At 38.4% G+C, this 27,848-nt stretch overlaps 1 protein-coding gene across 2 annotated transcripts; it reads right to left on the bottom strand.

The window, feature by feature from the left end:
• On the bottom strand, positions 1-26,650 carry LOC108401351 (scavenger receptor cysteine-rich type 1 protein M130). Of its 2 annotated transcripts, XM_017667238.3 has the most exons (17): positions 26,491-26,650; positions 25,312-25,398; positions 23,976-24,296; positions 20,458-20,778; positions 18,490-18,810; positions 17,654-17,974; positions 9,098-9,412; positions 8,685-8,999; positions 8,226-8,318; positions 7,831-8,145; positions 6,224-6,544; positions 5,201-5,509; positions 4,818-4,853; positions 4,518-4,625; positions 3,162-3,257; positions 2,172-2,224; positions 1-207 (listed from the first exon to the last, which is right to left on the bottom strand). In XM_017667238.3, the coding sequence occupies exons 1-16, from the start codon at positions 26,519-26,521 to the stop codon at positions 2,202-2,204; spliced, it is 3,333 nt and encodes a 1,110-aa protein (XP_017522727.3). In that variant the 5' UTR covers positions 26,522-26,650; the 3' UTR covers positions 1-207; positions 2,172-2,201. The 2 variants fall into 2 exon arrangements, with proteins under 2 accessions (XP_017522727.3, XP_017522728.1); XM_017667239.3 differs by lacking the exons at positions 23,976-24,296; positions 25,312-25,398; positions 26,491-26,650 and adding an exon at positions 22,535-22,623.
• Positions 26,651-27,848: the final 1,198 nt, after the last annotated feature.

Raw genomic sequence — 27,848 nt, 5'->3', positions numbered from 1 at the left:
TTCAAATGAGCAATATTCCTTTTTTTAAATTCCCTTGAAAGTCTTATACACAGTTTTTAGTAGTCACATTCACCAATTTATTTTTTATAAAATCAGCAGCAGTCTTTGGAACAGTAAGAGAAATAGGATGGTATTGTAGTCTTCAGTGAACAAGGTGGATTCTTGCTACACAGTCCAGGTCTTCATCAAGGTATCTTAAAAGCTGAACTAAAGCCATAAATAGAAGAATGTTATTTTCCTCTTCATACTCAGGTATGTAGAAGAATTATAATGTAATATGTTGTATTACATTATACTATAACACACACTAACATATATTAAAAAACATATATCTATTCCTAATAGATCACTTAAGTGCAAAGATTTTCAAACTTCAGTATGCAAAAGAATCATTTCCATTCCATAGAACTACAGAGGTCCCCAGAAAAGCAATTCTTTAAAGCCCCTCCATGTAATTCTGAAGCAGTGTTTCAGCAGTGACTACTCTTTAAGGAAAAAGTAGGCTAGTTATTACTTATTACATCAGAATAATAATTGTGATTGAGATTATAAATCGTCTTCAGAGTCTTGTTCAATGTACAATGTTGTTAGAACTTTTAATGTTTCTATATACATATACATATATATACTTCCACAGATGTAAACATTATATTTTATTATATTCAATAACATGAGCACATAAATGGAATAATATTATTGCAGTTTTGTGAGTGATTCTTTTCCTTTCCTTAGTTGGCTGCACCATAATTTTCTAGCCACTATCTCACTGGTTAACATTCATACTGATAACACTACTGAAGGAATCCGAACATATATGTTCTAACATCCTAGTGGCTTTATCTGTATGGAGGAAATTCTCAGGGGTAGAATTGTTAGGTCAAGGGTCTGTAAGCATTTTTAAAAGTTAATAGAAAATTGCAGATTGCTTTCTTCAGAAGATTACTTTCATTTACAATAGTAATGTTTGAAATTACATTTTCTCTTTATTCCCACCAGCAATAAATACTGGTGCTATTTTTAGTTTTTGTTGATCTGATTTATATAGAGCGATATCTCATTGTTAATTGTAACTTGAATTCTGCCCAGATATACTGGTGAATTCGAACATTTTTAAATGTCTGTTTGTTAGTGGAAATTCCTTTCATGTGAGTTGTCTTTTTATAGCTTTGCCCAGTTATCCATTAAATGATGTCTTTGTCTTAACAACTGTTAAGATATATATGTGCATAAAATTTGTATACATATATTTACCTTTCTAATGCTATATACAACTTACAAGAGCTCTATATGTAATGTGTATGTATATAATATTAACTTTACATTTATAAACTTTTAAGAGTTCCAGCTTTTATCCTTCATCTCAATCAGTATTTCTCTTATGTCATATATAATACCTCTACAAAAAGCATCCTTTTGCTATGTATCATTTCTAAATGTATAGCCCTCCTAAAATTGTTTTTAAAAAAAAACAGAAAATGTGTCCACTAACTCATTTCACCATCTTTTCTTTTTGATGTATAACTTAACAAATTTCTTGCCTTGTCCATTTTTCTTTTGTTACCCTTTCCTCATGAAAGCAAATTATAAAATGCAAATGTGATCATGTCTTGCCCCAGCTTAACCTTCTAAAGCTTACCACCTCCCCCACAGTCATGAAAATAAAATACGAACATGTACTATAGCCGATAAGACTGCTCACCACAGGGCTCCACGTAGCCTTTTCGGCTGAGATTCACATTGCTTCCCCTTTCCCCAAAGCCCCTCCATACTCCCACCTAGATACTGTGAGATCTTTCATTAAACAATCATGTCTTTGTCAGCAGTATCTTTTATCTCTGTATTTTCAGTGCTCAGAGCCCTGAAATGCATCTTACAGTTCTCCAAAGGTGTGGTTCTCTTTTATGCCTCCACATTTTGTACATGCTGTATCCTTTCCCTAGAATGGTCCATCTTCTGGCCTTCTGATGTTTAATTGAACATCACATCTGTACAATCTCCTCATACTTTCTTAAGCAAACCTCCTATATTGCTATCCTATCTTATACTCTATCTACCATAGCGTGTGTAATACAACAGTAGACATAAATCTTATCTCTTCCTGAAAGGATCCCTAAATACCTTTAAAAGATTGATTCACATTTATTTGTGATGAGTAAATTCTCCTCACTTACCTCACTGAGTTATAATTCCCATTTTCCTTCTCAGTGTACTTCAGAATGGTCCCCTTTTGTATCCAGAAATAGGAAGAGATATAGACACAGAAATTAGTCCAGCATTATTAAAACTATCTGACTTATTGGGATTTTCTGAAAGGAAGAAAGTAATTACTGGGAAATAAATCACACCTCCCTCAAGTACCTTAGAAGCTCTTTGAACATTTAAATATACTGTCCATCATTAGGAAGGCAAACACATGTGGTTTGAGGGACATAGAAAGTCTTTCCCATGCCTTAAATGTGTTTTCCTGGCATAGTTGCAGCAAACACCAAATCCCCTGGATTGAAGAAGTGAGGCAGGCCCCCTCTCAGAAGGTAAGAAATATTGAGAAGGTGTTGAGTCTTCATGGAGTAAGTGAGTTTGGGGATATTTCTTCCAACCCGGCAGTTATGTTGCCCAGAGACAGAATTAGTGCACTGCAGCTTGACAGAAGTCCGAGGACAAGAAAGAAGCATTATGTGAGGGGAATAAGGCTAGTCCTGTGACTAGTGATGTCTTCTGATGAGATAAAGATACAGAAAGTTTAAGTTTTTAGACTTTTAGGAAAAAATATAATAAATATCAAGTTAGTGAAGGCAAGTAGCAGGAAGTGGGAATGGAAGAAACTGGGAAAGAGATAGGAAAAGTTAAATAGCTAGGAGATTGATTTCTATATGTTTATGTTTAAATAAAATGAGATCCGAGTCACAATATTCTACTACATGGTTTTTTGTTCTCTATCAGAAATAATCCTAAACCTCTTAGCCAGAGGTCTCCCCATGATTGTAACTTTTACTGTCTATAAGACTAAATTTTAGCTCCTTTCTGCCTTTCTTCCTTACATGAATCATAAGCTTCCTATTACATGTCTGAGATTTCTTTGCGCTGCTGCGCAAAGTTGAATGCCTCAGCTTCAGTTGCAGGTCTTAACCCCAGAACTACAGACCCTCAAGGAACCCACAGACCTGAGGAATTGAGCAGGTCCAGATCATCTGCCTTCAGGGAAGAATTCATCTCCCGGTATTGAATTTGGTGGACAGAATTCTCTCCTCTCAAGGAAACTACAAACAGAGGCCCTGGGTTAGGGGTCAGCAGAGCATAATAAAACCTTCCCTTCCTATACATGCAATTCCCCAGCATGTCAGCATACTTACTCTTTATCCATGCCCCTGTCTTGTTTCCATCCCATTCTACCACTAAGATTTTCCCTTTTAATGCCACAGACTCAAAGGATGAGGCTACACCTCCCCCAGCGCCATCGCATATCAGCCCACTGTCTGCCCCAAAGGCAGTCAGCAGTCTTCTCTAATTCACTGGAGCTTTATTGAAAATCTCTCCTCTCCCCTCCGTTCTCACTGTAGAGATCTCTTCATCTTTCATCTCAGCTATTTCAAAATGCTATCCTTGTCAGTAATGTCCTCCCTCAACGCCTACACCCCGCTGAAAAACAAACCTTTCTGAGACTACTTGACGATTTCACTCCCCTACGTGATACTCTTTAGTGACTATTAATCTTCTCACCATGGGTTGCAGAACTTCGGGGTTTGTTCCTTCCCTCTTCTCTATTCTTATCAGTAGCTTCTCTCTTTGAATTCAACTTCAAATTCCCCGCAAAGCAACAGACGTGCCATCCTTTAAGTTTCACAGCACTTGTACATGACTCTTTCCCTATAATGCATCTGACCCAGTTCTTTGAACTTTATCTTCAAAATGTGTCTCAGAAGCCCCCTAGAAGCCTCTGCTACTGCCTTTCTCCATTTCAGTTAATTACTCTCCTCTATGTGCCGCTTTTGTTCCTTGTTCATATTAATGTATAATGCTACGCTGCAGTTCATTTGCTTATGTGTATACATATATACATACATACATACATATATATATATATATATATATATATATTCTCCACTAGATTTGAACTTTCATGAAGACAAAAGCACTTGATTGTCCATACTTGCATCTTCCAAGTCTAGCACATTTCCTCACAGAACAGTAAAAGTACTAATAACTATATAGTAGGAGCACATCAATGTTTGGGTAACAAAGGATTCATTCTAGACCATATAAGCAGGGTCATTCTAAGCTATTGATTCTATGATGTCCCCATTAAACATGTAAATGAGTACAGGGATCATCAATATAACCACAGTCCCTTTTCTCCTCTGAAACTTTGTCCCTTCTTTTTGAGAAACTGCTTAAACCTTCTTCCAGGCTCCATCTTCCTGGACACCAGAGCCATGAGTCTAATTGTTTTGTTTTTGCTTTCATTCCAAGAAATTCCTTATACTCTAGAAACAGCAGAGACACCATAATTTGGCTCAGACCTGTGAGCCGCTGTCGCTGTCGCCGCTTCTGAATCCACAAGAGGAGCGCGATGAGAAAGGCCAGCAGAAGGAGCCCAAAGACCCCGATGGCAACACGAGATGAGAGACCTAAGCACAGAACACATTACGAGAGAGGATGGTGTCTTAGCTAGAAGACTCGGGTCCCTCATCTCCATCCCTCTCTTAGGTCAGATACAGGATTGCTGAAGCAAAATTCAAATTCTGATCCAAAATCTCTTAACAAGAGGGAATTTAATAATGCAGGCAATTGCTCCCATGCTTGCACATCCCGTGGTATACCTGTGGCGTTGGATGATCTTCTGCTCATCGCAATTTCTGTATGAGAAAGAGAAGGAGACTCAATTCTGGAAGTAATTACATAGAACAAATATTTCTCTTTCCAACGCAAGCCTTTAGTGCCTCTCAGCCCAGTGAACTACTCCTTCCCCCCTAAAGCTAGGGTCCCCTTGTCTTTGCTCCTTGCATATATGTTACGTGCTTTTCCATGGCAAAGGCCAATGTCTAACAGGAGATGTCTCTACCATTCCCTCAGATCGAAACACCGTGATTCTCTCGCCGCCGGATCCCTGTAAGGACTCTACAGTGTTTGCACAGTGCATTTTGCTGCCCGCCCCCTCTTCGCCGCCAGAAAGTCCGTGCTGAACCCGGCCCCTGGCACTCACCTGAGCACTTCACAGCAGCATCTTCTTTGTGCCCACAGTCACTGTGGCCCCAGGATCTGGCAGGACACTCCCACAAAGAAGACTCATTCCCTTTGCATTTCACTTCATTGAGCCATATGGGCCCAGTGCCCTGACCAAACGTCGCCTCTTTGAGTGCCTCCAACGCTGAGCCGCAGCCCAGCTGCTGACATACCACGTGAGCATCTTCAAGGTCCCAGGAATCATCGCACACTGTGCCCCAGGAACCTCCGTGCCAGATCTCCACACGTCCGGAACAATTAGTGGATCCTTCTTGGAGTCTTATTTTGTCTGAAAAATCAGACACCTAGATCATTTCTACAAACGTAAAAACTTATAAGAGGTCACGCAGGGGAAAAGAGAGACTTGAAACCCTTTATAAATCTACGTTGGAAAACTTTCCTTATTTAAAGTGCATTAAAAAATATATTTTAACAAAAGTTATCCTTTATGAAAGCACATGTCCTTTCAGCAAGCTGGGTGTATTTCATCCTGGACATGTTCTCTTCATTAGTGTGACTCAGGAAATGTCAAATGAATAAAGTTAACACTGTATAATGTTAAGTTCTCTCAAATAGAAGAGAGCTTGGGAGATTGCCAGGCGCATAGAAATCTTCAAGCTTAAGAAGATGGAGAATGGGGAAATAAATCAGGATCGATCTTTCTGACTATCTCTCCTTATATTAGTAGCTCAGATAATATTTGAAAGAAAAATGGGGAAGATAAATTAGACCATTCAATAGTCAAATACTGAATCACATATTCTCAGCACCTCAACTGTTCAGAAAAAGCAATAGAATAAAACTATCAAGCAGACCATATGGAGCATAATATTCTTTGGAAAAATGATCACCAATCATGGATACCTATAGGTCAAATTAAACAAAACAAATTACACCATCCAAGCAGAGTAAATACAGAGGTTACTCATTCCTACTTAATGAGCTCAGAAGAGGATAATGGTGTTATAGAACAAAATTTCCACACAGGCCATGGGCTACTCACTGGCACATGTGATCCAGGTTTCCTCTGAGGGGCTGGCCAGTCTCTGCTTCCATGGAGATGATGGGCACTGCCATAGTGTGTCAGGTCCTTTTGGACACTGAACATTGTCCACCCACATGTACCTGGATGTGGTCTTGTCCAAAGGTGCAGGGCTGATGTCCCCTTTGTCCGCACAGCCCAGTTGCCTGCAGACCACCCCCACAGTGGTTGTGGACATGCTACTCTTACCAACGCTGCCCCAAGCTCCATTGTAAAAAACTTCCAGGCGCCCCGAACAGGTCTCTCTGCTGGTTTCACTGGTCAGCCTCAGAGACATGAACTCTGGAGTGAAATAGAGACTAAGTAGTTTTGCATCTTCCCTGAAGGTTCAGAGGACTCACTCCCTGTACTCTGAGGTGAGAATGCTTTAAAAATTGGAATAAATTCAATTACTAATAATTCTTTAGTAATTTCTGGATGATTTAGTAGAATTTAGTAAAACATAGTATTTGTTCTATATATATGTAGGGTTTTCTTTTTTATTGAAGTACAGTTGACATACAATATTATATTGGCTCCAAGTATATAATGCAGTGATTCAACAGTTACACACCTTATTAAATCCTCTCCCCGACTAGTGCACTTACTACCTGTCAACATAGGAAGATGTTACAGAACCAATGACTATATTCTCCATGCCTCACTTCCACTTCTGTGGCCTGTCTTGTGGGTTTTGTACTTAGGGACCTCTTTTGAATGCCATCAATTGCTCTAAGTTGATTTCTAAAACTCAATCGAAGGCTTAGAGCCTTTTATCAATTACATAGTTTGGATTTTTCTCTCCAAATTACTGTAATTTTAGTTTCAAGAACCTAATAAGGTTAACTATCCTTGATAGTTAAAATTTAGTGAGTCACTGAGACACTAAAACCAATCTTTTGTATATACTACCTCAATATGAAATAAGTCCCTTTCGGCCACTTCACAGGTTTACTGTGTACATCCTCTACCAGATTTACATCATTAAATGTGACAGTCATTCATGATGTATAGAATCTTTCACTTCCATAGGTTACTGAGTCATACTACCGTTTTCTCCAATACATTACAGCTGAGTACACATTGCAATTTTACGATGGTTTCCAAAGCTTACTATGTAAAACAAGAGCGGTGGCCTCTTAGAGGAATTTTTGCGCCTAAGATTAGTGAGTCTCATTTGCCTGTCAGGAAAAATTACATGGGCACGGCAACTGTCTTTTTCTCTGTAGAATGTAGTACTAAAGGCATTTCTTCTTGTTCCTTTTAATCTGTTTCTTTATTAATACAGCGATTGCCAAATGGTACACTGAGTCCCTGCCCAGTACCCAGCTCCATATATATTTATAAAAGAACTTCCCGTTATTAGTTTTGTTGTCATTTTCATGACATGCAAGCTCATGTCTGAATTTTCCTCTTTTGGCTATTATACTGTCTTGCCCATTAGGTAGCACTAATTAATCAGATCCACATTTGTGGGATCTGGACTCCTGTAGTAATTCCCTCTGAACATGCTTTTCAGGGAATTTTGCTACCTTTTGCCTCAGTCCTTTCTTATGTAATTTTGACCAGAGGTCATGTGCACCACTTACCTGAGCAGATGACTCCTGCATCCTCCTTGTGCCTGCAGTTGTGCCGCCCCCAGCCATGTGAACTGCACTGCCAAATACGAGACTCTTTTCCATTACAGTTCATCTCATCCAGCCAGATGGACCCCGTTCCTTCCCCAAAATAAGCAGAACCCGTGGCATTAATGGCCTGTCCGCAGCCCAGCTGTCTGCACACCACATGGGCATCCCTCAGGTCCCAGCTGTCATCACAGACAGTGCCCCAGAGGCCCTCATGGTAGATCTCTACTCTCCCAGCACAACGACCACCTCCATTCACCAGGCGAAGTTGACCACTGACTGGAAAAATAGAATAAAATATTAATAAAATCCATTCATAAGGATTAAGATAATTTTCCTAGGTGGTCACTGACTCTCACCTATGCATCCAGCAGCACTTTCTTCTGAAATGGTGGAGCTTTTTGGGTCTGAAGATGATGAATTGCACGGGGATAACGTGTGACTCTGGTTTCCTGCAAACACCAAATTGCTCAGTTTCACAAGATACAAAAGTTAGGGCGAGGAAGGGAAGTCGGATGGGGTGTTAGATAGGCGAGCTGAGGACAGACACAGCTTTAGAGAGAGGATGGTGGGTGGGCCAGCCAGGTACTCAGAAGGGCTGGCATGTGATAAGCACCAGATATGTGTGAGGTCTGTGAAAATTAAGTTTACTTCCCCTCTAAAAAGACAAATGAAGTTAACACTCTGCCACAGTTCTCATTCTCCCTCAAAATGCATGATTCCCTTTTACTTTTGTTCTTCATTCCTGTAGGTACACCTGCTCTTCAGGAACATTGCCATGGGGGAGGATCATCACCGGCTGCCCTCCATACTCTTACCTGAGCAGATTACAGAGGCCACTTGCCCTGCCGAGCATAGCGAAGCACCCAGAACTGTCACAGGACAATCTCCCATGTGCCACTCAGTCCCGGTGCAGTGAAACATGTGCCTCCAGACCTGACCACTTCCTTTCCCAAAATGTGCTCCTTCTGGGGTGGAAAGGGCAACTCCACACTTAAGCTGCTGACAAAAAACGTGGGCATCTTCCATGTCCCAGTGAGAGCTGCATAGGGAACCCCAGGTGCCAAGTGTCTTAAGCTCCACTCTCCCCTCACATGGGGATTTGCCATTCACCAAGCGGACTTCTGTGTATCCTGAAAGGAGACAGGGCTTTAAAAGAGATGTCTGTGACTACCTAACCCTACCCTCTTTGCAGCATGGGGAAAAGCTGAACATGTTCACTGGGCCTCACTTGAGCAGACTACTCCAACATCCCTGCTGTGGCTACAAGTCCCGTCTGGGCGCGGAGCTACTGGGCAGAGAGAAAGATGGGACTCGTGTCCTTCACACTGGAATTCTTCAGCCCAGATCTGTCCATTTCCTTCTCCAAAGTGAGCTCCCCCCAGGATAGAGATGACGGTGCCACACTGTAATTCCCTGCACAGCACGCTGGCAGCTTCCAGGGAGAAGTCAGAATCACACACGGAGCCCCACGTGTCACCATGCTTCACTTCAACACGACCAGAGCAGGGAATGTCCCCTCCAACCAGTCTGGGTTCCCTGTGGGCTGACAAATAATAATATTTCAGTGGGAGATAACATGACTTCCAGATTTTCTTTCATGATAGGGGTGGAGAAGGAAGTGAAGTGACAAAGGGAAGCCAAGGTGTTCGATGATTTTACACACCCGTTCCTCTTGGCTTTCTACTTAGAGTTGGGCTTAGTAAACTCTAGATCTCCCCATTCTCATTGGACGGATTCATCTGAGAGAATTCTGGAACTTTGCCTCCTGGAACCAACTATTCCTGGAAGCATGATAACTCTTTCCTTGCGTGTGGGTATTCTGCTCACAGTATTTATAACATTGGAGACCACAGATAATGTGTATCCACTCTTTCTGTCTTTTGTCCTATACTTGATCCCCTACCCACTACAGTCTGGGGTTGACCCCAAACTTTTTGAATGGTTCTTTGTAAAGTTTTTCAGTATACTTCCTGTTCTGAGCACCAGACCTCTTCTTCTCTTTGATACCTGTTACACTTGATACACGAGACACCCATTCTCCTGTTTCTCCTCCCTACTGCCTGATAATTCTTTATCAGAACCTTTCAGGTGTTCTCGGACCTCTCCTCAACTTTCTCATCTTCTCAAAAGACATCTTCTATTAACTGCCATTAACTATGCTCTCACCTGTATGTTTCTCTTTAACTTTATATTCATAAACATATATACTTAGACATCTGGAACTTAAGGTATTCAAAATTGACTGAATTATTGTACTGACAATTCTTTACTCAATTAATATTGAGTCAATTATTCATCATATTCTTTACTCAATTAGTGACATCCAGACCAAATTAGAATCACCCGAAACTGAACAACTTCTTTATCTCACCATAAATAATGGTAATAATATGATAGTGGTAATATTAAGTGAGTACCTATTTATATATATGGTATTTTACTAAGTATTTAACAAATATGATTTCATTTAACCTTTACAATTGCCTATGGGGATAAGTATTAATGTTTTTCCAATTTTACATACAAGGAAACTGAAATACAGACAGGGTAATAATTTGTTAGGATCACACAGTGGTTAGTGAAGGACAAGGATTTGAAGCCAGGCAGTATATCCCAGAGCCTAGAATCCTGACTGTCACGACATACTGCATATGTGGAAAATCAGCAATGTCTATCAGTCATCCAGCATATTTCTTCTCCATATTTATTGCTCTGCTTTAATTTGTCATCATATGTCATGTGAGACATTTGCAATAACTTCCTAAGTGGTCTCCTTGTTTCAAAACTCTCTTTCCAATAAGCCTATGCCATAACCACAAACACAGTATTGATATTCAAATATTTTCATATGATTTCTTTGTCTTTGAGATAATTCAGTATTTATTATCTATTCAATAGTTTATTCTTTCAACAGATACCACCTCCATAACACAAGTAATGAAAACTCTTGAGTCCTCATTTTCTTCTTGTTGAATCATTATTTGAGCATGAAATTTCACTAAGATATCATTCACAAGTATTCATATGATCCCATTCCATTTGGGACCAGACCTAAACTTATAAATAAAGGCAGTTTCTTAGACTGAGCCAAGTCTGACTTTCTTATAAACATTTGCTCTCTCACCTAGATCCATCTCAAGCAAAGTAAAACACAACCAGTGAAAAAACAAACCAAAATTAAATAAATAAAACACAGACAATTTTCTCTTTCATGGTGAAAATTTGTCAAGTATGTGAAAATAAGTGGGTTCTATAAATATTCTCTTCTTTCCTTTGTCCTAAAATATTTGCGTCCAGGGTAAAGGAGCAACTCTTCTACTCAAAAATGATTTGGACTCAACAAAAATGGGTATAGAGGGCAAGTACCTCAACATAATAAAGGCCATATATGATAAACCCACAGCCAACACCATACTAAACAGCGAGAAGCTGAAAGCTTTTCCTCTAAGATCAGGAACAAGACAGGGATGCCCATTCTCCCCACTGTTATTCAACATAGTACTGGAGGTCCTAGCCATGGCAATTAGACAAAACAAAGAAATACAAGGAATCCAGATTGGTAAAGAAGAAGTCAAACTGTCACTGTTTGCAGATGATATGATATTGTACATAAAAAACCCTAAAGACTCCACTCCAAAACTACTAGAACTAATATCTGAATTCAGCAAAGTTGCAGGATACAAAATTACTGCACAGAAATCTGTGGCTTCCCTATACACTAACAATGAACTAATATAAAGAGAAATCAGGAAAACACTTCAATTCACAATTGCATCAAAAGGAATAAAATACTTAGGAATAAACCTAACCAAGGAAGTGAAAAACCTATACCCTGAAAACTACAAGACACTCTGAAGAGAAATTACAGAGGACGCTAACAAATGGAAACTCATCCCGTGCTCCTGGCTAGGAAGAATTAATACTGTCAAAATGGCCATCCTGCCCAAAGCAATGTACAGATTCAATGTGATCCCTATCAAATTACCAACAACATTCTTCAACGAACTGGAACAAATAGTGTTAAAATTCATATGGAACCACAAAAGACCCTGAATAGCCAAAGCAATCCTGAGAAGGATGAATAAAGTGGGGGGGATCTTGCCCCCCAACTTCAAGCTCTATTACAAAGCCACAGTAACCAAGACAATTTGGTACTGGCACAAGAACAGACCCACAGACCAGTGTAACAGAATAGAGACTCCAAACATTAACTCAAACATATGTGGTCAATTAATAAATGATAAAGGAGCCGTGGACATACACTGGGGAAATGACAGCCTCTTCAACAGCTGGTGTTGGCAAAACTGGACAGCTACATGTAAGAGAATGAAACTGGATCACTGTGTACCCCATACACAAAAGTAAATTCAAAATGGATCAAAGACCTGAATGTAAGTCATGAAATCATAAAACTCTTAGAAAAAAACATAAGCAAAAATCTCTTGTACATAAACATGAGCAACTTCTTCATGAAAATATTCCCTGGGCAAGGGAAACAAAAGCAAAAATGAACAAGTGGGACTACATCAAGCTGAAAAGCTTCTGTACAGCAAAGGACACCATCAATAGAATGAAAAGGTACCCTACAGTATGGGAGAATATATTCGTAAATGACAGATCTGATAAAGGTTTGACATCCAAAATATGTAAAGAACTCACGCACCTCAACAAACAAAAAGCAAATAATCCAATTAAAAAATGGGCAGAGGAGCTGAGCAGACAGTTCTCCAAAGAAGAAATTCAGATGGCCAACAGACACATGAAAAGATGCTCCACATTGCTATTTATCAGAGAAATGCAAATTAAAACCACAATGAGATATCACCTCACACCAGTAAGGATCACCAACATCCAAAAGACAAACAACAACAAAAGTTGTCGAGGTTGTGGAGAAAGGGGAACCCTTCTACACTGCTGGTGGGAATGTAAATTAGTTCAACAATTGTGGAAAGCAGTATGGAGGTTCCTCAAAATGCTCAAAATAGACATACCATTTGACCCAGGAATTCCACTTCTAGAAATTTACCCTAAGAATACAGCAGCCCAGTTTGTAAAAGACAGATGCACCCCTATGTTTATTGCAGCACTATTTACAATAGCCAAGAAATGGAAGCAGTCTTAGTGCCCATCAGTAGATGAATGGATAAAGAAGGTGTGGTACATATACAGAATGGAATATTATTCAGCCATAAGAAGAAAACAAATCCTACCATTTGCAACAACATGGATGGAGCTAGAGGGTATTATGCTCAGTGAAATAAGCCGGGCAGAGAAAGACAAGTACCAAATGATTTCACTCATATGTGGAGTATAAGAACAAAGACAAAACTGAAGGAACAAAACAGCAGCAGAATCACAGAACCCAAGAATGGACTAACAGTTACCAAAGGGAAAGGGACTGGGGAGAATGGGTGGGAAGGGAGGGATAAGGGAGGGAAAAAGAATTAGGCATGTATAATGTGGGGGGAGGCACGGGGAGGGCTGTGCAACACAGAGAAGACAAGTAGTGACTCTACAGCTTCTTACCATGCTGATGGACAGTGACTATAATGGGTTTGTGGGGGGGACTTGGTGAAGTGGGGAGCCTAGTAAACATACTGTTCCTCAAAAAAAAAAATGACTTAGAGACTCCATCCTCAGCCTTTATTTCATGAATCTGCTGGTAACACATTAATCTATACCATGAGCTGACTTTCCTGTATCATTTATTCTGTGTACATGGTTAGAATATTAGAAATTTATCCCACTAAGAGATTTTTTTTTCCCCTGCTAAGCATCTGACTGCAATAATTGAATTTTTGTACCTGGATTTAGCTCCTTTACGTTAAGCTTTTCCCTGGCCTAACTGACTCTGTATTAATTTCTTTCTGTAGAAATGAAGAAGTGGAGAAGAAAAATACAAAATATTTCATTAGAACTATTTCCTTTGGTTTAGCTATAGGTAAAATATGCAACACTTTAAAGAAGCACTGATATATTTTCATCATTTCTTCCCAGACTCTGAAGAAGTACAGATCATGCTAGTCTCAAAATTACTTCTCAAACCTTAGTAAAATACAGCACAACTCAGATGAACTGTTTCTTAAGTTCAGATGTCCTTTATAGCACACACAACCATCAGAAATGAAATGTCTTGGATTCAAAGTAATTTTGTGACCAAAATTTCTTAGCCCTCTTTCTGACTGGTTTGTTGAAACTGCACATTAGAGATAAATTGCTGCTTTATCTTTCTAGTCTCCCTGATTTACTGAGGTTTTTTTTTTGCGTCTCTCATATTTATTGATCAAATGGTTATTAACAGTTAACAACAATAAAATTCTGTACAGGGGACTCAATGCAGAATCATTAATCCACCCCAAGCCTAATTCTCATCAATCTCGCATCTTCTGAAGCACACCGAACAAGTTCTTACATGGTGTACAAATTCTTACATAGTGAATAAGTTCTAATATGGTGAACAGTACAAGGGCAGTCGTCACAGAAAGTTTCGGTTTTGATCACGCATTATGAACTATAAACAATCAGGTCAAGTATGATATTCATTTGATCTTTATACTTGATTTGTATGTGAATCCCACATTTCTCCCTTATTATTATTATTATTATTATTTTTAATAAAATGCTGAAGTGGTAGGTAGATGCAAGATAAAGGTAGAAAACATAGTTCAGTGCCGTAAGAAAGCAAATGTAGATGATCAGGTGTGTGCCTGTAGGCTAAGTATTAATCCAAGCTAGACAAGGGCAACAAAATCTGATTTACTGAGTTTTTCTGGCCCTTTTCAGCCAGAAAGCCTTCTGCTCTATGAAAGTCTAAGAATTTATTTTTATTTATTTATTTTTTATTCAAGTATCATTGATACACAATCTTCTGATGTTTTCACATAAACAACACTGTGGTTTCAACATTCACCCATATCAACAAGTCCTCACCACCTCTTTTGCAGTCACTGTCTATCAGCATAGTAAGATGTTATAGAGTCATTGAAAGTCTAAGAATTTAAATAGATTATGGAATTTGTCATTTGAACTTTCCTCCAAATTTATATTGTTTCTGGGTTTTTTCCTGGAAAACTTCTGAAGCATCAAGTAAATCAAGAAACGAAATTACAAATTCTATTTCTAGCAAAAAAGGAGAGAGCTAAGACCTAGGCTCCCAAATAAGTGGAAGCTTCCACAAACTGCAGAAATATAGCAAAACAGTTTACAAAAGAAAGCAAAGTGCACACATGGCAAATAGCAAACAAAAATAGAGTTCTGTAAAGAAAGGGACCCCCTTTAAGTTGCAAACTTACAGTATTTGGGATTTCTATTATATGCATCTGAATAGAATCCTAAGTAATTCATGATGTGTTACCATAAGTGAGAGGCACTAGTAATAAAACTTAAATTTTGGATGTAGTTGAATGGAATTGATGGACAGCATATACTAATGACTGAAATATGTTGACTGTAAAGCTAATGAATCTTATTACCCATGGTAAGATAGGTGGACAAACATTCCCTTGAAAAGTAAGTCATGTGCTCACTGAAGGTGAAAAATAGGAGAACATGTTGAGAGAAGTAGAGAAAAATGAAAAAAGTCAGAATGTTGGCATGGTATGATTCTTCCTTGCCACTTTTAGCACTTAATAGAGAGAACTCAGACTAAAAGTTGCCGGCCTGAAAGACGAAATGGAAGGAAAAATACCTACCATATAAGGGAGGCACACTCTGCCTGCAGTTACTATATGTAACTAATTGAGAATCTTGTAATTTGGAACTTGCAGGATTGAAAAAAAAAAAAAAAACAACCCCAAGTATCCTCTCCTCCAAACTGAGGTGGTGATAAAACTGCAGCCATAGAAGAAAATTAAATAGATGCTCCACATACAAAGGAACCTAACAAGAAAGACAGGATTTAGGTCTTCCCTTTCCTCCCAAACCCATGGTTTCAAATGACCTCGGGGCAGCAGCCAATAAGTGTTGAGAAAGAGGCAGCATAGATCAAAGTATGCAAATATGTTCCTGACAGGGATTACTTTCACATGACACTGGATTAAAGCAAATCAACTAGAAGGCCACTAAATTTGAAGAGAATTATTTTGCTGACTTTGAAGACAGCCAATATTGCCCAATGAATTACTCATCCCTTAAAGCAACCAAACGGCCCGAAGCCAGTATCAGCACAAAGTGAACTGTAAAGGTGCGCAGCCCCCGGACAGGTATGCTCCCCAAACTGAGCTCAGACGTGACTGTGGAGAGCGACACCCATGAAGAACTGCCCCCAGAACAGCATGGGGCCCACGAAGGACCATGGGCAGCAGACAACTTCTCAGGGGTCAGAACCTGGTCTGTCAGACTGACTTACCAGGAACTCACTCAGGTGTAGAGCAACTCAGCATTGTCATCCAGTAGGACTTGATGATGACTGCAGAAAACAACTCTAGGTGTTTCTGGCGACTGCAGAGCCTCCAAATCAGTCTTAAACTGCTTACCTAGTTGACTTACTTTACCTGAGAAAAACGTAAGCCTTATCTTCAGCCACTCTTATTTGGTTTTCTTTCAGCTGCTACTGAACTAATGCTAGCTAACATAACATATAGTTAGTAGGAAAATAGACAAAGCTTTCTGAATTTAGAAGGAAGTTATCAGGCACACAAGTATGCTCACACATGCCCAAACACACGCAAAGTTCCCCAAATGGTCATAAAGTGAAATATAATTAACAGTCAGTTTGTAGCATAACACATAATCACAATAAATATTATGTGTACATAACAACACATAATACGACTAAGTTAAAGTCAAATATATCTCTCATCTCAAACAAGTAATCCAATCAGAATTCTGTTAAAAAGAAATCCCAACTCTATGATGAGGGCCAAGTGATGCACCTAGAACAAAATGATTCATAAGGGTTGAAAATAAGAGAATAGAAAATAAAGCAATAGTCATGGTATTAATATCAGGCAAATGTGATTCAGAACAAAGTCATTCAACCATAAAAAGATGGAAACTTTTTAATATCAAAAAGAACAATTCACAATGACCACATAGCAGTCATAGGAAGATCCATATCCCAGATTCATAGAGCATCAATTCATCAATTATATGATATAGCTACTGGTGCCCTCTGAGGAAAACCTATAAACTCAACTATTTATATTAGTAAGTAAGAAAGAATCATAATTAATTAAGCAATCAACTGAAGAAGCTGAGAGAAAAAAAGAAACCAAACATTATGAAATCTGAAGTGAATTAATAGAAGGAAGCACACTTATATTGAATTAGAAAACAAAGATAGTTTTAATCTCACAAATATAATTAGCATAAAATGCTAGAGAATCCACAAGCCTAGTCATCTCACAGCTCACTTTTGAGCTTTTCAAAGAGGCTGCAGTGAAATGCACAAAAATGTACAGAAAGAAGAAAATTCTTCATAGTAACATAGAGGGAACCTAAGGTTTTGCCACTTTATGCAACATAGTTATTTTTTAAATCATTTGGTGACATTCCCATGAAAGACATGTTTAAATTCTACCTCAAAAATATTAATCCTCCTTTACCTTTTACATTTCCATGATTTAAAAATTACTTAAAAGCTAAGTGAATAACAAACCAGTCAGCACTGTCCATGGTACAAAATGAATTATAAATTTATCTGAAACTCTCAGAATGGAATATTTTCTGGTTTCTTGACAGAGATTCAGTCATAGGGGCTAAAGTTTCTAATCAGTTTCAAGGATATTACTGCATATTTATGCTCTTGGAATTTGACTTCTTAAATGTTGATTGAAAGTCTTACCTGAGCAGGTAACTTTGGCTTCTTCATAGTGATCACAGGAAAGTCCACCCCACTGCCAATTCTTGCAGTCCCAAAGAGAAGTTTCATTTCCATTACAGTTGCTTATAAACAGCCATGTGTTTGTTGCCTTAACTTTGGAGTAACTTTGATAGGATGTTTTGAGTGCAGACCCACATCCTAGCTGCCTGCAGACCACATCAGCTCCTTTCAGTCCCCAGTTTCTGTCACACACTTTCCCCACCAGTTTCTGAATTTCCACCTCTACTGTCCCAGCACAGCGGCTACCTCCACCAATAAGTCTCAGCTCCAGATCTGATCCATCTGCAAAAGAAACATAAATGCAGGCCAAAGATACATGGAGAAGTTAGCTCCCACAGGATATTTTTTTATTTTGCTCCTTCCCAGATACTGAGACAATGGAAATTAGAGCTTATCCATCTTCTGGCTTTTTGAACAGCCAGTATAGACCATGAGTTTGATTAGAATTGGGATTATAGCTTCAAGGTTAATAAAAAATAGTAGGTGGTAGAAAAATATGAGCAAGTCAGATAGAAAAAGAAGATCTATTAACATTTTATCTCTCAGGGCTCCAGGTAGATTTAAATTTGAAGAGTGGTCTCCAACAGCAGTTTCAATAATTATTACAGAAAACAGTCAAACAACCCTCTAAACTAGTCAAATAAAGAATGAGTTAATGATTCCACACAGCTGTAAAAGAATTCCCAACAAGGAAATGATTAGATAGTTCTATCTCACATCTCACACCTATTCCTATTCCTAAAGGGCATAGGTAGGTCCTCCCTTCTCTCTTCTACCTTTTGTTTATTTTAACTTACCAGAACATGTCACACCAGCATCTTCATTATGATTGCAATAATGCTTTCCCCATTCATGGTGTCTACACTGCCAGAGAGTAGATTCATGTCCATGGCAAGAAACACTGTCAAGCCAAATGTGTCCAGTTCCCTCACTGGCATTAACTCGGCCAATGGCAGTGACGGCAGTTGGACATTCCAGTTGCTTACATGCCACAGTGGCATCATTACTATCCCAGCCATCATCACACACTGTCCCCCATTCTCCTTGGAATTTCACTTCTAATCTTCCTGAACATTTAGTGACTCCATCTACCAGTCTGATGTTCAGATCTGCTCCATCTGTAAGAGGGACACAAAACAAGTCAGTGATAAACAACAAGAAAAGGGGACTCTAAATAGCTGCGCCTGAAACGAGGTGAAGAAAAAGGGAAGAGGTAGGTAGGGACAGAGTAAACAGGAATGTACTACCACTGAATGTTACTAGAGATGGAAGGGGCAGTGGCTCGGGCAGCACAGGACTTTTCAGTATAAAACACATGTACTATAAGAAGAGTTCTTAACAGGTGGTCCAGGGGCTGTTTGACCATCACATAGATTTTGTTGGAATTTTTTTTCTGGCTAAATATATATTTGCATGTGTTTAGGTGACACCCACACACTCCAGTTTGCCTCAATGCACCCTTTGGCCTCTGGCTGTATTACCTATCTTACTACCTGGTTTGTATGATATGCTTGGCCCCTTTGTGACCACTTCTTTAGTTTTAAAAGCAAAGTAGAGAAAAATGGACCTCTCCATTATCACTTTCAGTTCCTCTGATCAATATTCCTCAGAGAACAGAACTTGATTTTGAGTAATATCCCAAAATAAATAAATTGCTTTTCTCCTATGGCAGTTTCAGTTTTGGTTAACACAATGCTGTTTATCGTGATTCCTCAGCATGTATAAAACACACTGAGAAGAAATGTGTTGAGGACCCCGAAGATTTTGAGGGGTAAGGAAAATGGAAGGTATACACTGTGTTGTTTCTATCCCAAATCCCTTTCACTTCCCATATTTTCTGTAGGAGTCCTGTTTTTTTTTTTTTGTGGTTCAGACTATAGATAATGCCTTGTTCAACAAGAAAAAAGACAATTCAAGAAATAGAAAAAGAGCCAGAATCGGATGATTTAAGTGCTTGAATCCAGCTATACATGAAGCCAACTGTAGCCTGGATTTCCCAGTTTTCTGAGTCATCAGTTTCTTATTTAAAATTAGTTTGAATTGAGTTTCCTTCTCTTTCAAAAAATAAAAGAAAATTTTAAAAAAATCTGATGACTACAGGGACTTTTTTTTTTTACTCTATTTACATTTTCCTAACTGTCCCCTGGGGTTCAAGACATACTAAGTCTTCTTCAAACTAAGAATGCAAGTGAAAAAGGAGAGTGGCACCTCTGCCCACACACAGCCACTGTCCCTGTCCCCTGAGCAGGCATGGGACATGGAAGTCCCAACACAGACACAGTGCCTGGTCAGACCACAGCCCTAGCATAAATGAGGTTTTAATAGGAAATCCTTAAATATATTTTTTAATCATCTGATTCTGTGAACTTGAAATAACAGTTTGGGAAGGGCTGGGTTAATGTGGCTGAAAAAGAGACATGCAGGTAGATAAATGATAAGGGGCATGATTTACTTTTAACATTTATCTAGAAAGTGAAATTTGCTAGTTAAGCCATTCCTTCCTTTTTTCTGTTTTCCTCTTTTTTTGTGTGGGGTGGGTGTAGGGATTGGACTACACTCTAAACACCTCCTTCCAGCATCATGACTTGGGATCTCAATTTCACTGTTCATCCTTTCCCCCTAACCTCTTCATGTCAATTTCAGGTAAGATTAAAAACTCCACAGGTACCAGAACTGGAATCTGAAATTAGTTCAGACTTTTAAGACTCTGACCCCCTTCCTTTGTCCTCTCGTGCAGAACAGAACAGAGCCAGAGCAAGCCTTACCTAAGCAAATCACTCCAGTGTCCTCAGCATGATCACAGTTATGCCTTCCCCATCCTTCGTGTTTGCAGTTCCAAAGAGCTGACTCATTTCCACTGCACACAAGATCATCAAACCAGATTGGTCCAGAACCTTCCCCAAAATTAGCTGAACCAGAGAAACTGACAGCACTTCCACATTCAAGTTGTTTACACACCACAGAGGCATGGTCTATGTTGAAGTTGTCATCACACACTGTTCCCCACTGTCCTTGGAATTTGACCTCTATTCTTCCTGAACACCGGCTTCCTCCATTCATTAGCCTCATCTCCAAATTGGATCCATCTACAGCAGGGAAAAGACCAGAGTTCAGATGTCATATTCATTCCGATTTTAGAAAATAAGGTTCCTCTGGACACTTGTGATGTGATGCTGTCCTTAAAAATGTTTCCTCATTTTGGATGCTACCCTTATTCACATGTTGCAGAATTTTAATCTTTTAAAACCAGCTAACAAGGAACTTTCATCTACATTTACTTACCAAGGAAAATGTTCTACAGATTAAAACTTACTTTGCTTTGTCTTGTTTTCTTCCATTACCTAATCAGAATAAACACTCTTTTATGTAGAAATAGATTTCACTCAAAGTATTCATTTAAAAAACTAGAAAAAATAAAATTGGTCCATACAACAAAGTAGTCAGTGACAAACTGGTCATTCATTGACCATTTAAAATCTTTATTTTAATCATTTTACAAAGAGTTCGGAGCATAAATAACTGTCTGAAGTTGAATTTGAAATTAGAAAATAGGAAAAAACAAAAAATAAAAATGCATAAGCATGCATAATAGCTTGCAAAAGCACCCCATGCATAGCAAATTATTAAAAATTGAGAAAAAATTAAAATAATTCATTTCTTACTCATTTCTTATTTAAATCAAAACTTTTTTCCTCCCCAAAGCATCTGGTACCATTTACAGCAAAGAACTTTTTTTTCATAAAGAAATTCTCTCTATACACTATTCCTTAGATTTTAATGAGGACTAAAAAAGGAGATTCGGGATGAAATTTTGTCACATTTGAAAAACAAAAACTGTTTGTGGCTGAACAAAATGTTCAGCAGCTAATTTTTGAAAATACAATTCAATTTGAAAAGCTGTAGACTCCAGAAAAAACCTCCACTGAACAATATTTTTCATTATGGACAATTAATAATAATAATAATAATAATAATAATAATAATAATAATAATAATAATAGCTTACAATCAAAATATGCATTGCTGCTCCAGGCATATCACATATGATATTTTTAGTATCTACACCATTAAGCATTGTGTACTATTACCACTGTCCCTACATCACAGGTAAGAAAACTGAGGTAAACAGTTGCCACAGGATCACACACCCAGAAAATAATATAGCCAGGATGTGAAAAAAAATAAAAGGCAACCTAGTGCCAGAGTCTGTTCTCTTTACTATTATGCTACATGGCCCAGGGAATGTGATAATAATAAAATCTCATAAGAGGTACAGGCTTTGAGGATTGGGCATGATTAGGGGGGTAAATCTCAGAGAAGCAGACTCTGAAACTTCAGGGAACGAATGAGTCTTTGAGAGGCTATGCATTCCTTTCTGTTAATCTGCACCAGTTGGAGCTTTAGGTGTATAAACTTCAAAAAACAAGTTTGATTAACTCCATCCTTAGGTATAAAGGTAGAAACCTAGAGTTAAAAGTACTACATTGCTGTCTGAGCTTAAATGGTCAATTCTGTAGACAGCAATTATTACAGTAAGAGCCTGGAAAGATTTATTAAAATTTTTAACCTGGCTATAGATGTTTGACATAGATGTTGCTTTTTTTATTCCCTATTTTTTCCCTCATAAAGATTAACAATAAAAGACAATAAGGAGGAGGAAGACAAGGCAAGAGAAAGAGAACTGAGTTGTCAGGATAGTGAGAAACAGTGATCCATGAGAACTAACTATTTTTTTTTAAGATTCATTTTTTTAAATTTTTATTTTGGTATCATTAATCTACAATTACATGAAGAACATTATGTTTACTAGGCTCCCCCCTTCACCAAGTACCCCCCACATACCCCTTCACAGTCACTGTCCATCAGTGTAGCAAGATGCTGTAAAATCACCACCTGTCTTCTCTGTGTTGTACAGCCCTCCCTGTGCCCTCCACGTACTATACATGCTGATCGTAATGCCCCCTTTCTTTTTCCCCGCCCTTGTCCCTCCCTTCCCACCCATCCAACCCAGTCCCTTTCCCTTTGGTAACTGTTAGTCCATTCTTGGGTTCTGTGTTTCTGCTGCTGTTTTGTTCCTTCAGTTTTCCTTTGTTCTTACACTCCACATATGAGTGAAATCATTTGGTACTTGTCTTTCTCTGCCTGGCTTATTTCACTGAGCATAATACCCTCTAGCTCCATCCATGTTGTTGCAAATGGTAGGCTCTGTTTTTTTCTTATGGTTGAGTAATATTCCATTGTGTATATGTACCACCTCTTCTTTATCCAGTTTGAAAAAGACAGATGCACCCCTATGTTTATCGCTGCACTATTTACAATATCTAAGATATGGAAGCAACCTAAATGTCCATCAGTAGATGAATGGAGAACTAACCATTTTTAAGACCTATTACATATGTGTCTTATTTCATTGAATCCTCGGAAACTGAAGTTTAGAAAGATCGAACATCTGGTTTAAAATAATAACGTTAATGAGCAGCTGAGCTAGAATTCAGTCCAGTGTTTTTCTAGATACCAGCCTGTGTTTCTTCTAGTTCACAACGATACCTGGGTAGAGATTAGTCCTTTCCAAAATCAGTGATGGAGGAGATGGTCTTTTAAGAGAAAGGCTTGGAGATGAGAGGGTTGCATAAAGGTCAGTGGAAGAAGCAAGGAGGAATGGGAAGCCCAGGCATCTGAATCGGGTCAAAATATGACCCTGGGATTTGGCAGCAGAAAGGTGTGACAACACAACTTTCTGAGTTTTTGCAAGGCCAACTGAGATAAAACTTATGAAATGTTTTATAAATGAAAATTACCATATTATTGAAATAAATACCATCATACACTGGAAAAAGCAATATTTTTCAAAATGGTCTTTCTCCCACAAAGGATTGGTGCTAGAAATATTTATTTCTTGATTCAATAAGTCAATTATCAATTACTGGACAAAAATGTCATGATTTATAGGTAAATGCATGAACGCATCATGTTACTGGGAAACCGGACAAGGAATTAGCTTAGATATTGTGATATTTTTATGTAGGTAGCAGGTTATAGGAGAATTACTGAATATAAAATTGAAACTAGTCACTTCTTCATTGATTATAGTGTTCATAATCTCTTGATTTTTAAAAAATATGAGTTTGGTCATATGTTTTTTGGTCTTTTAACAAAGGATTGGGTAATTTTATATATGGACTGGATTACTTACAGAAAACTGGCTCTGTTTTGTTTTTAACCCACCTCTATACTTTTTCCCACAAAGCATTTCATGCAAAGGCTTTGACTCTGCAAGTCTTACCTGAGCAGGTTACTCCAGCGTCCTGTTGGTGAGTGCAGTTATGTTTTCCCCATCCTTCATGTTTGCAGTCCCAGAGTGCTGATTCATTCCCCTGACAAGCAACATGATCCATCCAAATGCGTCCAGTGCCTGCACTGAAATTAGCCCATCCAGTGGCTGTGATAACAGTTGGACATCCTAGCTGCCGGCAGATCACAGCCACCTCATCCATGTCCCAACCATTCGTGCACACAGTACCCCACTCCTCCTGGACCTTCACCTCCACTCTTCCAGCACACTTGTTTTCACCAGCTGCTAGTCTCAGCTCCTTATCTGTTCCTCCTGCAACAATGGGTAAAGGCAGCAATTGGTCAAGATCCAAAGAGCACGTAGAGAGAGAATTATTATTCTTTGGATTACTTATTTTTCAAAGCCAGATTTGAGAAACATCCCTGGACCTAGTCATGGTACAGTAAGAGAATGCCGTTTCATAGGAATGCAAATACAACTACCAATATCATGGGTTTCAAATTAAGCAATGGCATAAAACCAGTAAAGCTAAGTAACACAGTACTATGTGATATCTATTTTATGGCTGATATTCTTTTAAATGTCAATTTATAGAATCTCCATGGGTAGTCTATCATTTAAATAAGATACTACAAAATTTTACAGGGATGAGCTATGTAAGTTTCTCCAAAATCCTAAGATGAATGGAAAGAAGGCTGATGGTGAGGACAAAAAGACCAGTTAGAAGGAATTTAACACCCATTTCACACATATACATAAAATACCATGAATTTTTAAAGTACTAGTTGAAGTCTGACTGAAACTTATCTGCTTAAGCAGAAATTGAGTTGGAGAATTTTTCCTATTACCTTCTACCATAAAATAATCTCTCCTCCTGGCCCTCTTAAATATCTCAGGCACTGCTTTTTGATTATTTTAGCTAACATAAGAACCTATGGTCCCATTAATATATATCTGGCCTCCCTCGATACATTTTTGGATAAATTTTGGCATTTGAATTTATTTAAGTGTTCCTCAAATTCCCTTTGATCCCAATAATTCTGAGGTTTTTCCTCCTTTGTATTGCTCCCTATTTTTTAGTTAGACATTATTTCAAATCTTTTGGTAAAATGCATTTTTTTCCTGTGAAACATTATTTTATTTTTTGGAAACTATGCTACTATTTTGTTCACTTTTTTGTGTCATGTGGTTAGGTTCTTATTTTGTGCTTTTAATATCTGATCCTTTGAAACTGTGGAGCATGTTTTTAGTTGGTATTTAAACTTTGGGATAACTATTTGCTTTTCAATGATTATTGTCAGAAGAATAAATTTGACAAATTACTCACCAACAGAGCTGGTAATCAAACAGGCATTGAAGATGGAGACCACAGCAATAGTGAAGGGACTTAAGAGGACAAAACATCTTCTAACATCTATGAAAAAAAGAAAGAGGGCTAAAGAATAGTCTTCCCAAAAAGAGACTGGAAAAAGCAGATGGTTTCAGAGGTTTGAGATTAGCAAAGAAGGTCAAACCAAGACAGAAAACCTTCACAGGAAAAATTCATATCCAGGACCATTTAGTTTCAATGAAATAGCTTTGAAAATAGATAACCTAGCGGTAAGGAGTAAGAAGGAAGTTGAAATGGAAAAAAGAATTGCCAGAGCAGACCTTAAACCTGGGAAATTGAAAAAGCATCAGTGAAACTTGGAAGCAAGCAGTTGTCCTGCCAGCACTGAGCAATAGTCATTCACTGCTGTTTACATCTCCAAGCCTACCTGATCCACATTGTTAGACGGTGGGTTCCAAGCAGGGATGGATTACGTCTATTACGTTCACCATTTCACCGGTACCCTGGTGCTGTGCTTGCTAAATAGTAGGTGAACAACACATTGATGGAATAAAGTGACAATGCTTATATTTGAAAAACCCAGATGTTAGATGCTATCTCCACTTACCTCTCTCATTTCTCCTCACTTACTCCAACCCAACACTAATTTAAAAGTAAAAATGCTATGGTAGACACTCAAGGACACTCACTTAGGGATAAGTCACTGAACTGTGACTAAGGACTTATGCTTTCATATGACTTGTTACAGACTTCAATATGAAAGCTTGGAAAGAAAGGATAAATGCTAAATGAGTTTAACACACCCATATAAATCATGAAGTAGATTTCAATACTCAGGGCTGTTATTCTAAATTTCCTGTATTTGATCAATTTTCATCAACATCCATTCCTACATGTTCTATCTTTTCTAGCAGCCATCATTTTCATAATACAGCTCAGTTAATTTCAGTTCCTTACTTAACATAGCAGTTTTATAAAATTGATGCCAAATATAATCTTTATGTTACATCAGTTTCAAATCTATGGCAGAACAAAGGTACTGCCAATGTAAACTTAATGCCCTTTTCCCATTCCTTATTCTCCAATGTCAATTGCTATTAAATCAGATCCATTGACTGTCAGAATAATGTTATATTTCCATTAAAGGGTTAACGTAGAAAAACGAGAAGGCTTTACCAGCTGATGCAGAGTTTTCATGCAGCAACATCCTGAGTTTGCCTGTTCCAAAGTTGTATAATTCCTAAGGCTTCTTGTATTATTCCCTAGAAACGTTCTCCTAAAGAAGAAGACCACTAAGAATTCTAAAAAATCATCTCACTTCCACAAAAAACTGAAAGGGTACATAACAGAGGTGGAGTCAATCAAAAAAAGGGAAGTCATTAAAAGAGTGAGTTTCCCGTTCATACTCATGTTCTATTCAATATGGAACATGAGACAACCAGAGGAAATTGAGAAACATTCACTAGAGATTGACAAAAATTAAGGAGAAATGTTAACTAGTATACTGTTGAATATTTAAAGTTTCTGCCCTGTTTTGGGACTAATTTATCAGAAACAAACAAAAAATAACCCCATTGTTATATAATTAAATTAGGTAAAAAAACTATGAAATTATGAAATTTGTTATATAGCTAAATTATAAAAAAATACTTGAAATCATGCATATGATGGAGGATTTTTATTCAGTCCTAGATGTCCAAGATGGTGGTATAGGAGGAACTTGAACTCACTTCCTCACAAACACACCAAAACTATGCCTATGTATAGAACAATTCCTCCTGAAGAAGAACTGAGGGCTGAATGAACACCTCCTGCACAAAAAAGGATAGAGAGCCCACATAAAGAATGGCAGGAGAGATGGTGATACAGAAATGAGGAGAGTACCACTCCTGATGCTAGGAACTGGAGTGGGGGGATATCTCTGAAGGACCCATGTGCAGATTTGCCTACCTTGGGGAAGAAAAAAAAAGTGGTTTCAAAAACAACTAGAACATATGTGAAGGAAACCCTGTTACTATCACAGAACTGTCTACCAAGTGGTTGGGAACTACTGGAACTCTATCTGGAGTCAGAAGAGCTAGTGAATGCCATTGTTTGTGTTCCCATTCCACCATGATGGTGTGATTGGGAGCAATGCCCAAGCATCTTAAACTGGCTTGCTGCTTCAGTGAGCTCTGTTCTGCTACCTGAAACTTGCTCTTCATATCCCCCCAGTGTGGACCCCCTTCCTGCACCTGCTTGCACTCATCTGAGCTCTAGAGGTCTCACAAAGATGGCACCAGTACAGCATACACCAGGATATGCCCAACCTATGCCCACTTTGGCTTCAGCAATCAGAAAACAATGAATAAAATGGCAATAAATACATACCTATTAATAATTACTCTAAACATAAATGGTCTAAATGCTCTAACCAAAAGACATAGGATAATTGAATGGATTAAAAAAAAAAAAGACCCAGCTACATACTGCCTACAAGAGACTCACTTCAGATCTAAAGATATGTAGACTGAAGGGACGGGAAAAGATGTTCC

Source organism: Manis javanica, chromosome 15 (genome assembly GCF_040802235.1).
Source record: "Manis javanica isolate MJ-LG chromosome 15, MJ_LKY, whole genome shotgun sequence".
Taxonomy (NCBI): domain Eukaryota; kingdom Metazoa; phylum Chordata; class Mammalia; order Pholidota; family Manidae; genus Manis; species Manis javanica.
The sequence above is the reverse complement of the archived record's forward strand: the minus strand, read 5'-3'. Positions and strand labels throughout refer to the sequence as shown.